The 16,869-nt window shown below is 40.9% G+C and overlaps 1 protein-coding gene across 3 annotated transcripts in view; it reads right to left on the bottom strand.

The window, feature by feature from the left end:
• Positions 1-2,201: 2,201 nt before the first annotated feature.
• ENOX1 (ecto-NOX disulfide-thiol exchanger 1) overlaps positions 2,202-16,869 on the bottom strand; it is a 677,866-nt gene continuing 663,198 nt past the window's right edge. For all 3 annotated transcript variants that reach the window (XM_078147594.1, XM_020971657.2, XM_020971652.2), the window contains one exon: positions 2,202-3,192. In XM_078147594.1, coding sequence (XP_078003720.1) covers positions 3,061-3,192 — 132 coding nt within the window. In that variant the 3' untranslated portion in view covers positions 2,202-3,060. The remainder of the gene's footprint in view (positions 3,193-16,869) is intronic.

Here is a 16,869-nt window from a genome sequence, read left to right as displayed (position 1 = left end):
TGACATCCCTCATTCACTTCTCCAGTTTTCCTTGGCACTTGGTCCATGATCAAAGAGAAGTAACTCATGAGGCAAGTGGGCTGGTGGGTCAAGATAACCATCATATAATGGTCAGTTCAGATATTCTACCCAGCTCATTTTATTCCTTCCCTGGGTCACTAACACAATGACATGGGTCCAAATGAGGGGGCTAGCACCCATTTGTGAAGACATGAATCAAAAGGATCTGCCTTTTCTGGGTAATTGATTTAATTCTCTGTTTCACTCTTTCATATTCAGTTTAGTCATTATAGGCTTCAGTGACATGGGGCAAAACGTTATCCTCGATAGTAAGCAGAGCCACTCCGTTTTTATTATTATTCTATTATATACATATTATTCTATTAAAATCATCTATTTTCAGCTGTATGGGTAATCATTTAATGAAATGAGGCTACCACTGACTACATGCTTTTCCTTTTACCTCCTGCAAAATGTGGCTTAGGATTATATGGTTCTTTGATATCCTGCATGCAATACCCTAGCCTAGGTATTTAGGTGGTATAATAGGGAGAGCACCGGGCCTGAAGTCAGGATAACCTGACTCCAAATCCACCCTCAGATATTCACTAGTTGTGTGACCTTGGGCAAGTCATTTAACTTCTATCTGCCTCAGTTTCCTCAAGTATAAAATAATAGCACCTACTTCCTAGGGTTGTTGTGAGGATAGGATGAGATATTATTTGTAAAAAGTGCTTAACAGAGGGCTTGGCACATTATTCGTGCTCAATAAATGCTTCCTTCTTCCTGACCTTATACACAGTAGTAGTGACCAAAATGGTCAATATTTTTGTAAATTTCTAGAGGGCTAATTTGCATCCAGTGAGCAGTTAGCACACCAGAGTTCAGTAATAAGGGTTCAGTAAATGTTGCTTGACGATTATGATGACATCAGTACTTTAGGAAGGCATTGCATCAACTGTTTGGTGTTTGGGAACATATTCTTAGTAAGGCTGTGGTCTTGAAAGTGACACTTTTGAGGTTAATCAGTTCCTTTAAGATTGTCCTTATTCATTGCTCTTACACATAAGAGAGGGAAATGGGGTGGTGGTGGTGAAAGATTCAAACAGTTAAATTGTCCAAGATTTGGCCTTAAATCATCTCCTGCCCCCATGTTTAAATTTTTGCTCTCTCCATGGTGGCCAGACTGGCTTTACTCACTATACTTTTGCTTCTGGTGATCCTTCTGCTGGGAGCAACCTCCCTCTCATCTCTGTCTGTCCAACTTCTAAACATCCTCTGTGTCTCAACTTAAATGCCATCTCCTTTAAAAAAGCTTCCCTGAAGTCATCACTGAGGAATAGTAACAGGTGCTTTGTATATTCACTATGCGCCTTTAAAACTTCTTTATCAACGTCATTTAATTTGATCCTCCCAACAACCCCGTCAGGTAGACATTCTAAGTATCACAATCCCCATTTTAAAGATGAGGAAACTGAATCTCAGAGTGGTTAAGTGACTAATGTAAGCTCACTCAGCCGGCAAATATCAGCTCAGGAGTGGTGTAATTAAAGTCCAGTGATCTTTCCCTTTTTCCACAATATGGCCTCTGTCCAAAGTCTTGATCAATTTGTAAGCCTCTTATTGAACTTTCATAGTCTGTATTTTGTTAGGAGTTTGTCACTGTTTTATCTCTCCTGTATTTGACTGGAAGCTCCTCGAGGGCAGGACTGTGCATCACTCTTCTTTGTACATCCCACACTGCTCCACAAATATTTATTGAATATTGAATCGATGGACGACTATTTTTGCCTCCAAACGTTAATATGCTAGGCCGAGTGTGAATTCTTTAATCCCTTATGCAAAGTGATGCACAAAAGGATTATCTGTGAGTTAATAAGGGTGACTAATTGGTTGCATTGTAATGATCTGACACACCACTGAACAAATGTGAAATTTATATTGGTTAAATCTGACTGCTTTGTCTAGATATTTTTAAACAATATCTGCTCTCTTTAACAAATGCATAATCTTCCATCTTGGCACTTCCTACTCTAAGAAATGTAATTTTCTCTAATTTGAGCCAATGTCATCTCCCTTAGTACAGTGCTCATGTGTAAAATGGGAAGGTGTTAGAACCGGGGTAGGGCTGAGCAACTGACTCTAAGAAATAGTACATTTTCAAACAGGAAAAACTAAGAAACATCAGAGGGATTGCTTGTAAAACCAATATGGTAGAAGTCATATTTATTGAAAAAAATTAATATCTTTGCTATAAAATCTGTAACAGTAAAGCAACTGAATATTTATTTTGATGCATAAACCTGAATGTAACATACCAAGTACAAGACAGGGTCACTGGTTTGTTTTTTTTTTCCCTCTATTTACAATGTTTATGAAAACTGTTATGCAATCCATGTTAAAAGAACTTATGATGGAGAATTGTTACCTTAGAAAAATAATAATCTTGATAGAGCATTCTTGAGGAGTCCAATCACATTTTAGGCCTCTTTGAATAAGGCAAAAAATCCCTGGAATAGCATATAACTTAATTTACAAAATACATTAACTATTAGGACACATATTCAAGTTTTCTTTTGGTATGATTTTTTTCCCCTCACTGTAAAATTACTTATATAATAAAACAGAAAGATAGACTTCCAGGAAAATGTCATTTAATGAGCTCAACTATACATTACATCTACATTTCTGGGTAGCTTAGCAACAACCACGGTCAGTCCACGTCTCCCTCCAATGTTCTGCTCTGTGAGATTTACTTGGATGTTGCAGATATGAAAACCTCACCATCCTTGCAAATGTGGTGTCATAGTTTAGTTTTCATAGGAAACGGCTCTGTCACAGTAGGAAACTTTTTTTTAAAAAGTTTATTTTTAAGGAACTGGGGCACAATTACATTTCCACTCACAAGAGAACACCACAGATGGAACTAAAATTAGGCCTTGACGGCGCTGCGAATGTAATGCCATGTGCCCACTCCAAAGATCTTCCTCTCAGATAGCCTCGCCCAGCCCATATGGTACGATGGTTGCTTCTCAAGAAGAGGGCGTTTGCTGTTTACAGTCAGGTGGTTTTAATTCCTTCAAAGGCACAAAACTTCCACCTTTTCTCCAGTGTTGCTCCGACGCCTGTGAACTCCTGTTTAAACATACGTGGCAGCCTCATCAAAAGCATTTCAATTTCATTTGCCGATATCTAGGAGAAGGGGAGAAAAATCAGTTGGAGCAAAATGGATCTCTCGTTAATGTGGAAGGAAGTCAAGTGATGGGTTGAGGATATATTTTCTGCATTTGAAGCGCTAGGCTTTCAGGTCATCAATCCTATAGCAATATATAATTCAAAATTCAAGGGTGAGAGGGAACCTCCAGGACTAGTGTACCTACCTCATTCCACAAATAAGGAAACTAAGTGATTTGCCCAAGGTCACATCGATAGTGTCAGAGGAGAAATTTGGACCCATGTCCCTCGAGTTCCAAAGGAAGTGCTCTTTCCACTCCATGACATGCGTCCCCATTCATTATTTTCTAAGGACAGCTGTGGCCAATTAATTTGGCTGGCTAGAGGGCAAAGCACTTAATGCTAAAGTTATAGGAGATATGAGGCTGCTATCTTGCTATTAGCTCATTACCTCAGCTTGGACTGCAATAACCTCTCTCACCACTCTATTCTATTTTCTATTCAGGTGGTAAAGCACAGGTCTGAACATGTGACTTCCCTCCTCCTCAATTCAATAAACTCCAGTGGCTCCCTATTACCTCCAAGATCAAATATAAAATCCTTTGGTTTTTAAAGGCCTTTATAATTTGGCCTCTTCCTACCTTTCCTGTCTTCTTACATCTAACTCCCTTCCATGACACTGACCTCCCTAATGTTCCTTGGACAAGACATTCCATATAATGACTGTACCTTTGCACAGAACTCATTATCTTTCTCTCTAAGCCTTCCCCCCCTCCCTCCTACCTTCCCTATTACTGTGGAGGGTAACACCATCCTCCCAGTCCCTCAAACTCACAACCTAAGAGTCATCCTGTATTCTTCACCATCTCTCACTGCCCATATCCAAGCTGTTGCCAAGGCCTATGGATTTCACCTCTGCAATAACCCTCCTATATGCCCCCTTCTTTCCTTTGACACTGCCAACACTTTGGTGTAGGCCCTTTACACCTCATGCCTGGATTATTGCAATAGCCTATTGGTGGGTCTGCCTGCTTCAAGTCTTTCTCCACTCCAATCCATTCTCCATTCAGCAACTAAAGTGATTTTCCTAAAACAAAGGTCTGATCATGTCACCCCCAACTCTAACTCCACTGGCTTCCACTGTGTTCCAGGAGCAAACACAAAATACTCTATTTGGAATGCAAACTCTTCAGGATCTAGCCTCCTTCTACATTTCCAGTCTTCTTACACCTTACTCCCCGACATGTACTCTTCAATCCAGTGACAATGGCCTCCTCCCACCAACAAAACCCTCCATCTCTTGGCTCCAGGCATTCTCTCTGGCTGTCTCCCATGCCTGGAATGCTCTCCCTCCTCTGCTCCAAATACTGACCTCCTTGGCTTCCTTTAAGGCCAAACTAAAATTCTGTCTTCTACAGGAAGCTTTCCCTAACCTGTCTTAATTCCAGTGCCTTCTCTCTGTCAATTATTTCCTAAATTTATCCTGTATATATTTGTTTGTGTGTGAGCTCGTTGAGGGCAGAGACTGTTTTTTGCCTCTTTTTGTATCCCCAACACTTAGCATAGTGCCTGGCACATAGTAGGTACCTAATCAGTGTTAACTGATTGATTGCAATGCTATGCCTCCTCATCTTTGTCTCCTAGATTCCTTTAAGTCTTAATTAAAACCCTACCACCTCTAAGAAGTGCTTTTCTTCTAAGATTATCTCCAATTAGGCTCTATCTTGCTTGTATAGAAGTAGATTTTGTGTTGTCTTTCTTCCATTACAATTCAAGCTCCTTGAGGGCAGGGACAGTGCTTTTGCCTTTTTCTCTATCCCCAGTGCTTATTACAGTGCCTGGCACTCAGTATGTACTCAATCAATGAGTTTCGACTTGGCTAACTGCAGGTGGGAATCACATCCCACCCACCTTGCCCAGCAATCTAACAAACATTTGCTTTTGTTCACAAGGGTCTATGAAGGGTTCAGCCCAAATCAATGTCATGGCTGGAAGCTACTGCATGAAGGATAGCTCTCATAGGCAGTTTGATGTAGGATGACCCACGTTTAGACTTCTGCCATTCATTTCCAAAGGAACTTCAGTATGTAGTAGAGAAAAAGAAGGAGTGAAAGATGCAATGCTGTATAGTAAGACATCACCAAAGTTGGACTCAGAAGACCCGGATTTAAATCCCAGCCCCGCTTCTTGCTGTAGGTGTAAACTTGGGCAAGCTTCTAGGCCTCTGTTTCCCTGTCTGTAAAATGAAGGAGCTGGATGTGATAACCCCTATGATCTCTTCCAGCTCTAAATATGGGGTCTCCCTCATTGGATTGTGAACATCTGAAGGGCAGAGACTGTCTTGTGCATTTCTGTGTATTCCCAGTACTCAGCACAGTGCCTGGCTCATAGTAGGCACTTAATATATGCTTATAAACTGACTGATCCTTTAAAAGGAAATTCACTCTAGAATGGGTAAATTGAGTTCAGGTAAATTTAAAAAAGAAATAGGCTTTAAAATACGATGGATCTATTTTGAAGTTTTAGGGCCATGTGCATGGCAACTTCCTTTTGTAGTCCTTGTCTGATGCCCCCATTGTGGTATGGAGGTGACCCTGGGGTCTCATCAGCTCGGGCACATACCCCAAGCTGGAAAGACTTCAAGCACAGGTCCAGAGACTGCTGGTGCATTTGCCGTTTGTGTCCCTCTTGCCTCTAGGATAAAATAGCAACTTATCTGTTTGGCATTGAGCCAGCTCCATCCTATCTTTCCAGACTTCTGACACATTATTACTCGTCATGCACTTTACATTTCAGCCAGCCTGGCCTAAGTCCCTTTTCCTTTACACAACATTCCATCTTTATGCCTTTGCAAGGACTGGGCTCTGTGCCCGGGATGCTTTCGCTCCTCACCCCCACCTCTTAGAAGCCCTGGCTTCCTTCAAAGCTCAGCTCAAGCATGCACTCTGATCTGAGGACTGCTGGGGCTGCTTCCTGAAAGATTTTGCATTTATTTTGCATATAGCTTTTATTTACTTGTATGTAGAAAGTAAGCTCATTGAGGGCAGCACCATTTTGTTTTTATCTTCATATACCCTAGCACTATAACAGTTCATAGCACATAGTAGGCACTTTTCAAAAGTTTGTTGATTGACCAACCTAAATTGAAGAGGTTCATTAATAGTAGGGTGGACAAGAGATGATGATTTATTTTTTCCTACAGAAATTCAAGAATGAGAGGGATTAGAATCTGTGTTGGTAGAAATTGTACTGTCCCTGAGTGTATAATGGTATTTTTTTCTTCTGTTTTTGTTTTTGGACTGGACCTGTGATTCCACTGGTATAGGCAACTTGCTCTCCCACTTAAGATCTGTAACTTACAATCTTAAAAAGTTGCTGGGGAGGGGCAGCTAGGTGGCACAGTGCATAGAACTCTGGCCTCGGAGCTGAGTTCAAAACTGGCCTCAGACACTTGACACTTCACTAGCTGTATGACCCTGGGCAAGTCACTTAACGCCAATTGCCTCACCAAAAAGCAAAAAAAAAAAGCTACTGGAGGAGGGTGCAGCTAGGTGCTATAGTGGATAGAATGCTGGGCCTGAAGTCTCATTACTCATCTTCCTGAGTTCAAATGCAGCCTCAGACACTTACCAGCTGTGTGACCCTGAGAAAGTCATTTCACCCTGTTTGCCTCAGTTTCCTCATCTGTAAAATGAGCTGCAGAAGAAAATGGCAAACCACTCCAGTATTTTCACCAAGAAAACCCCAAATGGGTTCAGGAAGAGTCAGACACAACTGAAAAACGGCTGAACAACGACAACTACCAGGGGTCCAGGGTCACACAACCAACAGATGGCATAGACTAGATGTGAACCCAAGTCTTCTTGATTCCAAGGCCAGGTTTCTATACACTCTACTATTCTACCTTTGCACAGAAGCATAGTGTTATTTACACAGAATGCCTTTTGGAGTCTACAGCGCAATTTCCCCAAAGTCTTACAGTATATTTAATAGAGCTTACTGGTAACTAAATGGTGAGATGTCAGATAATCCAAAGAAAGGAAACATCTCGAGGCTAAAAGGAGGTATCGCTTGGTACTTGAACCTGGAGTGCCAAGTCAAATGTTTTTTCCAATTTACACCAAGCTGCCCTTTGACCCTTGAGTCAACGCTTTTATGGCAAATAAGTAAAATACTGCCCTTCAGACTTAGAGAAGAGTGCAGAGAAGTATGTGCTTTTCAAACTCACTCTTATCTGCTGGGAGGCATGATTTTCTAAAGCTTTACTGGGATGAAGTAGGAAGCTCTGTCAGCAGCATATACAAGCAAACACAAGACTGGGCCCTTAATTCTGCCACCTAAAGGTGTGACCTTGGTCAAGTCCCTTTACGTGGTCATAGGCCCACCTCTAGAGGCCTGCTATTTCACCAGTAAAATACAGGAGCTGGACCAGGTGATGGAAAGTTCTATCTGTAAAATTCTATTTACACTTCCATCTGTAAAGTTCTATTATTCCAAGTCAAGTTGCATTCTAAAATGCCCTCAGCATTCCTTCTGAGGCACTGATGGGTCAGGTTGGCCTCAGATATAACATAAAGGAGGCACTTTGCAAATCTTAAGGAGCTATATATTGCTAGTTATTAGTAATAATAATAATGATAGCTAACATGTATATAATACCCACTATGTGTTAGATACTTTACAACTGTCATCTCATTTTATTTTCACAACAATCATGGGAAATAGGTGCTATTATTATCCCCATTTTACAAATGAGGAAACTGAGGCAAAGAGACATTAAGTGACTTGGCCAGGAATATATGGCTAGTGAGGGTCCGAGAGTTGTATTTGAACTCAGATCTCCTTGACTCTATCCACCTTACCATAAGTCCATGAGTGCCATTTAGATTTTCTCAGGTTTTCCTTTTGTCTTTGATACCTTATTTCTGGTCTTTTTTCTTGCCCCACAGGCAGCATTTCTTTATTTGAACAGTATCTGTAGCTCTTCCCAATGCCTTTCCCTTTTACGCCACACCAATAATTTGCCCAGCCACTGATCTGTTTCCTTTACATCCTACTCTAGGCCACTTTTGTCTCTGGGAGCAGCAGCATCTGACACAAAAGACCACGGCCCTCCTAGAAGACACAGGAGATGTTGGGGGAAACCCTGGTCTGGCAGTTAGCGCGTTTAGCCTCAGCTCCCGCATCTATAATACATGGTCTGACAGGCCTCTTAGGGACTCGAGGAGGAGGAGGTCATAGATGTGGAAAATGAAACTCAGTGGAATCCTTGGATTCGGGGGGGAGATGGGTGCCTCTGCAATCCCATTTCCCTACACGTTGTGCATTTGGGATGTGAGGAGGAGGAGGAGATTTCTGTCACAAATAAGTTCTGAACATTCTATTACCTAGTCAGTTTTTCCTCCAAGCTGTTGGTGGCATTTGCTTGAGGCATCTTTGACGCTCTCAGTGATTTCCCCTTCTCATCACCTTTCTACTTTAAAATTCCCAAAGATGAAGCATTGATGTACTGGGTCAGATTTATCTGTTATAATTTTAAATAAAACCACGGGCATGGGCTCAGGCTCTCAATAACGGAGATGCCTGCTACTTTCTTGGGCTTATGTGGCACAAACGCCACAGAGGTATTTTACAAGATCTGCTTGGTTTATTTTTTGATTTATTGAGTGAACCCTCCCCTTCCCCCCCAGCCCTGCTTGCCTGGGGCCTCTGGGCACATGTACAAATTGACATGAGCAGACATAAATCAATTTTATTTTCCAGCTTATCTGGCTGATCTCCCCAGGTCAGTCAGGCCAGCAGGGGAAAGCTGAGTAACATGAGGGTCCCCCCCTCCATTTCTCTTGCTTTAGGTCCTGTAAGGCAAAGGCCTGGGCTGAGTCAAGACCCGAGAACAGGGAAAGCCAAATTCAAGGGCAGAATTCCTTTTTGTGGAAACCGCTTTCTGCCCAGCCCAGCTCTGGACTTTAAAGCTGGGGACTGGGAGCTGAAGCTAGAGTGAGAATGGGATAAATTGGGGGGGAACCCCAATGGATTTGGGAGTCGGGAGGCTTGGGTTTGAATCCTGCCTTTGACACTTTCCAGCTGGGTGACCATGAATGGTCTGTAAAATGGAGATAAAAGAAGCAGCTTAGCCTAGCAGAGACAGAGCCGGCTTCTGTTAGGAAGATATGCATTCAAGTCATACTGACTATGTAAGTCACCTCAGAACCCCAGGTTACTCTTCAAGACTTCAGAGCTGCAGAGAAGTTACCAGTGTGCACTGATAGAAGGATTTCCCTAACCAGAAGGCAGCTAGGTAAATAGCCAGGAAGACCTGAGTTCTAATCTTGCCCAGCAGACAGCTGTGTGACCCTAGGCAAGTCAATTAATTTCTATCAGTCTGTTTTCTCATTATAAAATAATAGCATGTGCCTCACAGGGCAGTTGTGAGGATCAAATCAAGTGAGATAATGGAACGCCAAGTACTTTCCAAACCTTAAGGCACTATAAAATCGGCAGCTCTTCTCAGAAGCTGCCTACGTTGGGGTAATACCAGGTAGCAGCAAGAACCACTACCACCAGATGCTTGTACTCTCTACCCCATGGTGTTAAAAGGAAAGTGCTCTATAACCTTTAAAGTGCCATTGAAGTGGGGATTATTCAAGGCAAAGAGGTTATTTCTAAGGCATGCAGTGAATCCCTGGCTCTATCATTAATGTAATCACAAATGTCTTCCCCTCTCTAATTTTTAGTGTACTAAATGTCTATAGCACAAAGTAGCATGCAATTCAGTTCAATTCAACGAGCATTTGAAAAAGCCATTCTCTATTTGTCCTGCCGGGGCTGGGGATACAAGATTTTTCTGAATTCAAGGCCATCCGTCTCTCTATCCACTATGCCAGGCTGCTATTATTATTTCCAAGCTAGTCTTTATGACTGAATGACACACACACACACACCCAGGGAATAACTACTTCATACACACACAGGCACAATATACAAACACAGTTATACGTACACGTGTATGCTTATGTGCCTGTGCAATCTACACACACACACACACACACTTCAGCTCATTTTACAGATGTGGAAACTGAGGCAAACAGGATTAAGTGACTTGCCCAGGATCACACTGCTGGTAAGTGTTTGGGGCCATATTTGAACTCAGGTTTTCCTAACTCCAGCCCGAGTGTTCTATCCACTGGGCCACCTAGCTGACCTGTCAAAAAAACCACACACATATACACATACATACATATATATGCATATGTACATATATACACACAATACACACATACACATATATGTATGTGGTTGAGAAAATGCTTAAGAGTCCTATGAAATCAGTAGTAAAAGCACTATTATCCCTACCTTTCAGATCTCTCTGTCTACTCAGTCCTGTTACTGCTCATTATAATTATAATTTTGTATTATAATTATTTGTATGTACATCTTATCACACCTACTTGATTATAAATTACTTGAGATCAAGGAACATGTTTTATTTATTTTTGTGTACCCCAAAGTGCCCAGTACAGAGTCCTTTGGAAATACTTGACTCAAAGGGATAAAGACTGGTCCTGGGGGCAGCTAGGTGGCACAGTGGACAGAGCTCCAGTCTTGGAGCCAGGAGGACCTGAGTTCAAATCTGACCTCAGACACTTGACACTTACTAGCTGTGTGACCCTGGGCAAGTCACTTAACCTCAATTGCCTCACAAAAAAAAAAAGACTCATCCTAGCTCCATGATTTCATTGACATAGTTGGTGTTGTTCAATCGTTTCAGTCATGGCTGACTCTACATGACCCCATTTGGGTTTTCTTGGCAAAGATATTGGAGTGGTTTGCCATTCCCTTGTCCAGTTCATTTTACAGAGGAGGAACTGAGGCAAACAGGCTGAAGTGACTTGTCTGGGTCACACAACTGGTAAGTGTCTGAGGCTGGATTTGAACTCAGGGAGATGAGTCTTCCTGACTCCAAGCCCAGTGTTCTATCCACTGTGCCACCTAGCTGCTCCCTTCATTGACAAAGGGAGTTGCCTGGATGAGGAGACTTTCTCTAACAATTCAGAGGAGCACTTTTTCTGCAACCAGAGAATTAGAGAGGTATCTAGAGTAGTGGGGTCAAATCAGATAGAGAAAAAGGCCATTAAATTGTGGGCCACATCTTTACTTGAAAACCACATATGTTCATATATTCTTTTTTTTTTTTATCACTACATCAACACATTAAAATCAGACAGGAGCTCCATTTAATCTTGTTGGGGCCACCCTTGGGAGAGTTGCGTGGCAACATGCAGCCAGCCCACACCCATGGTCCAGTGCTCTGAGAACTTAATTGAGCTGCCCACAGTCATAGAGCCAGTGTCTTTCAAAGACAGCGTTTAAACTTAGCTCTTCCTGGCCCCAAGGGCAGCTCTCTGTCCATGACACCAGGTTGCTTCTACTTCACACATGCTAAATGTTTCTAAATGAGTAAATATCCCAGAAAAAAATATTCCATTGTAATAAAAACTACCTGTGACAGCTCCATCAACCAATTCCTTCTGATTAACCTTACACGCCCTAGACAGAATTTCAGCAGCTCACCTGGTACAGGATCTCTTAGGACATAAGAATCAATCTATTTAGGAATGACCGCGTCTTGGACACCGGAAGATGGGGCCTAGACTTGAAAAAAAAACAACAGAGGGTGCTGTCCTGGGTTTGTATGCCATTAAAGTTCTTAGATGAAGGGACCACAGAATCCCACAGTTATCTATTGTCCGAGTTCAAATCTGGCCTCAGACACTTATTAGCTGAATGACCCTGGACAAGTCATTTAACCCTGTTTGGTTAGTTTCCTCATCCATAAAATGAGCTGGAGAAGGAAACGGCAAACCACACCAGTGTCTCTGCCAAGAAAACCCCCAATGGGGTCAGGAAAAGTCAGACACAACTGAAACAACTGAATGATAACTATGATGAAAGAGGCTTTAAGCATTTCCAGAATCTTAAAGGGCCACAGATGGTGGTCAGTCCCCTTTGCCTCTCCTGAACCACACCAGATAGATGAAGAAGCAATATGAGATAGTAGAAAGCATTATTTTATTTGTCAGAAGATCCAGATTTAAATCCTGGCTCCATAACTTACTAGCTATATGACTACGGGAGAGATATTACTTAACATCGCTAAGCCTCAGTTTCTTCATCTGTGGAAAAGGGAAAAATAAAATCTGTACTACCCACCCCCCAAGGTTGCTACCTGGATTGTGTTTTGCAAATTATTATGGTCTACAGAAATGTAGCCAATATTGCTACATCAAAACATCTGCCAGGCCCTTTCCCCTTGCCAAGGTATATTCTGGGACTGATAGTCACAGCTCCTCACCGGGGGAAAAGAGAATTGATGAGGAGAAGTAAGCATTAGGCTCTTCCTGTCTCAGGGGCACAATTTCCTGCTTGTCTTCCAAAATTTAAGTGCCAATCTGAGATAAGATGAAATCATCCAACTGAATCTCTGAGGAAAGGTATGGAACCATGGAATTACAGAAACTCCTGAGTAATAAGGCACTTGAGAAGCCACATGGTCCAATTCTATTCCTCCTACAACATTCTCTATACTAATCTACTTAATAACTGATATTTCTATGTGAAGGTAGAGTGAAGCCAGCACAACACTGGCTTACAGAACCACTGTCAAGTTTTCAGTGTTAGCGTTTACACCTCAGAAATCAGCAATGGCTACAAATCGATGCTGGTTTTATTCTGCTGATCATCTAGACTTAAGAAAAGGTTGATATTGCAGATCAAACTTAAAAGTGTATGGGCATACATTTTTTTTTTCCCATGGGAGAGCCTGAATGTTATATATTTACTAGCATATCTCATTGCTCTGTAAACATTGCTTGAAAGGCTCAAGGAAGGAAGTCATCACCAGACTGGAGGCTAATGACAGTGATATGATAACTGGCATTTACATAGCATTTTAAGGTTTACATATGCTTTACATCCATCATTTCATTTGAGCCCCACAAAACCTCTATTAACAAGGCTCTCTACCTGCAGTAGATAGAGTGCCAGGCCTAGAGTCAGGAAGACTCATCTTCCTGAGTTCAAATTTGACTTCTAACACTTACTAGCTGTATGACCCTGGGCAAATGACTTAACCCTGTTTGCCTCAGTTTTCTCATCTGTAAAATGAAATGGCAAACCACTCCAGTATCTTCGCCAAGAAAATCACAAATGGGGTCATGAAGAGTTGAATAAGAATGAAAATGGACTGAATAACACACACAGCTGTGAGGTAGGTGCTATCTGTATCACTGCTGTTTTACAGACAGGGAGATTGAAACTCAGAGAATTTAAGTGGCTCATTCAAGGTCAGAGGGTAGATTAGAACACAGAATTCTCTACTATAAGCCCAAGACACTCTTCATTTCACCACAGACTCCATCTGAAGGATTTGAGTAATGCAGAGATTTTAGTACCTTCTGAAGGCAGCCCAGTTGTTCTGGATTGTTTCATAGTCATAAAATGTTTCTTCGTATTGAGTTCAAATATACCTCTGCAACTTCTATACCTATTTTTCCTAATTCTACCTTCTGGGAGCAGGGGAAATTAGCCTAATCCTCCTTTATATACAACTGCCTTTAAAATATGAGACAGCTAGATGGTGTAATGGATAGAGAGGGCTGGACCTGGAATGAAGAAGACTGGCCCTGGGCAAGTTGCTCGACCTGTTTGCTTCAGTTTCCTCATCTGTAAAATGGGAATAATAATAACTCCTACCTCACAGAGTGTTGTGAAGATCAAGGGAGATAAAAGCAAAGTGTTCTACAGACCTTAACCATGCTCAGTCTCCTACTTTTCTCTTCCTACCATCCTCCACTGGTCTTTCTCTTCCCCCAAATTTTTTTCCCCAGGCAAAACAAAGACTCACAGGACCACAGCTTTAGAGATGAAGGAGACCACAGAGATCAATCACTGTAACCCCTTCCTTTTACAGAGTAGGAAAATGAGAGTCAGTTACTCATCCAAGGCCACCTAGCCACATTGAATATTGGTCCTCGGACTCCAATTCAATGCTCTTTCTAAAACATTGTCACTTTTCACATGGGACGGTTTGGATTCCGGTCCTTTAATTATCCTAGTTGTACTTAGCTGGGTGTGTTCTTGATTGTTAACACCCTTCCTAAACTGTAGTGTCCAGACCTGAACACAGTAAGTCCCCTAGATGTCATCTGAGCAGGGCAGAGTGAAGATGGCTCATCAGCCCTTTTATCCTGGACACCATCCTTCTACTGATGAAGCCCAAGATGGTATTAATTCTTTTTCTTTTTGGAGGGAGGACCTTTAATTTCACACTGTTGACTCACCCAAAGCTTACAGTCCCTTATTTTCCCAGTTCTTTTTTATATGAACATTACTCACTAATCCAGTACTCGTCCAGTTGGTGTTTTCAAAGTAGAAGGTTTTGTATTTATCCCTATCAAATTTCATCACCTTAGATCTTTTGGGAACCCAATTCTGTCATCCAATGTATCACCTATTCCTCCCAACTTCATGCCATTCTCAAATTGGAGAAGTAGGTCAGATTCATCCAAGTAATTTATAAAAAAGGGTGAAAGACCCAAGCTAAGGAGAAATCCTTAGGTGAGAGGCCTCCCTCCATCAGTCCATCAATCACAATACTTCCTGTTTGGTCATTAGCCAGTTATAAACTCACTTAGGTGTATTACCATTTAGCCCTTATTCCTCTAATTGGTTCACAAGGTTCATGAAGGATGCATTTATGCCTAATGTGTTAATGAAGGATTTGGGTAGATACCTCACTGGAATCCCAAGTGTACTATGTGTACTCTGTTGTACCAGTCTGGTAACCCTGTCAGAAAAGTAAATAATGGTAGTCTGATTTGATCTGTTTTCAACTGAACTTGTTCTGTATCTTAGTGATGACTATTTTCCTTTCCAAGTACTCATAAACCATCTTTTTAATAATATAGTCCAGAATTTTACTAGGAAGCAAAGTCAAGTTCAATGATCATTTAAAGACTCCATCTTCTTTCTGCTTTTTTTTGAAAACAGGTCATTTGCTGATTTCTATTCCTGTAGCATCTTGTCTATTTCCTATAGTTTTTCAAAGATCCCTGGCAATGGCTTAGAAATGGCATTTGGGGGGGACAGCTAGGTAGTGCAGTGGATAGAGCACTGGCCCTGAAGTCAGGAGTACCTGAGTTCAAATCCGGCCTCAGACCAAACACCTGACACACTTACTAGCTGTGTGACCCTAGGCAAGTCACTTAACCCCAATTGCCCCAAAAAAACCAAAAAGAAATGGCATTTGGAGATTACCTGGGGTTACAGTTCGTCTTCAGTCAGGTAACAAACTTAGTGAGGGCACCTGGGAGATCTGTTATCATCTCTTCAGTTATCTTAGATTGCTTAACTTAATCTTATTACTGGAGACCAAGTTTCTAAGGTCTAATTCTAAATGAATTTATTATCCCCAGAGATTGATGGAGAAAACTGCACAAAGTCTGTCTGCCTGAAAATGGTTGACATACCTGCTGAGCAGCATAAAAATGGAGAAGGAAGATTACCTACCACTCTACCATCAATATAAGTAAAAACCATTATTTCAATTATTCCCTGAGGGGGAAAATATAATAATCATAGGATTATAGATTTAGAGCTAGAAGGAAGCTTGGAGGCCACAGAGTCCAATCCCTTCATTTTAAAGATGGAGAAACTGAGGCTAGGAGATATGTAATGACTTGCCCATTGTCACAGAGCTAATAAACGTCTGGGGCTGGATTTGAACATAGGTGCTCCTGACTCAAAGTCTTCTACTCTACTCACTGTAGCACTTGTAAATATTAACTTATACCAGTGATGTAGATGTCACAGGGTCCCGGAAGTTCTTGAAAAGTAGATTCTTTGGTTAATACCATTTGTTGCTAAAAGCTACTTGCTTCTTTTTATTAAATACTTCTCTTCTCTCAAAGGATTTCCAGAAAGGTAAGAAAAGAAATGCTCAGGATATGAGGGAAAATGATATTAAGTCAAGTCAACCAGCATTTATTAAATGCCTAATATGTGCCAGGCATTTGTGCTAAGGGTTGGATCAACAGAAGAAAAAAGTAGGAGAAGCTGTTAATAATCTACTAAAATAAAAGGAAATGAAATTCTTATAGTGTATACTGCACCTTCATGCTTATTCAATTCAAAAAGCATTTTTTTTTTTGAAGAACGATGGCTATGTACCTAGCATTGTAGTTGGTGCTGTGGGCGAATACCAAGATGAGTATCATATGTCCTCCAGCCACAGGAAACATAATTCAAATGTTTGAATTATGACTATTAGGAGGGACTTTGTGAATTATTTGCAATTTGTTTATCATATATTATACTATATATTATATAATATGTTATATATGTTCTTATATATTATATATGGAAGAGAAATATACATTATATATAATATACAATAACTATATAATATATTATGACATATATTATATTATAATTTACTTATATTGTATAATAATATACATAAATAATAATATACAAAAAATTGGACTCTGTAACTTCCGAGCTTCCTTCTAGCTCTAAATTCATATGATCATCATATATAATTATTTTGTGTGTGTAAATATATATATATATATATATTTAGAGCTTAACTTGTAATTAAGAAAACTGAAGCCTAGAAAAAGAAAATAACCTGCCCAG

The sequence above is a fragment of the Phascolarctos cinereus genome, unplaced genomic scaffold (assembly GCF_003287225.1).
Source record: "Phascolarctos cinereus isolate Bilbo 61053 unplaced genomic scaffold, phaCin_HiC Scaffold_7;HRSCAF=346, whole genome shotgun sequence".
NCBI classification, from domain to species: Eukaryota; Metazoa; Chordata; class Mammalia; order Diprotodontia; family Phascolarctidae; genus Phascolarctos; species Phascolarctos cinereus.
The sequence above is the reverse complement of the archived record's forward strand: the minus strand, read 5'-3'. Positions and strand labels throughout refer to the sequence as shown.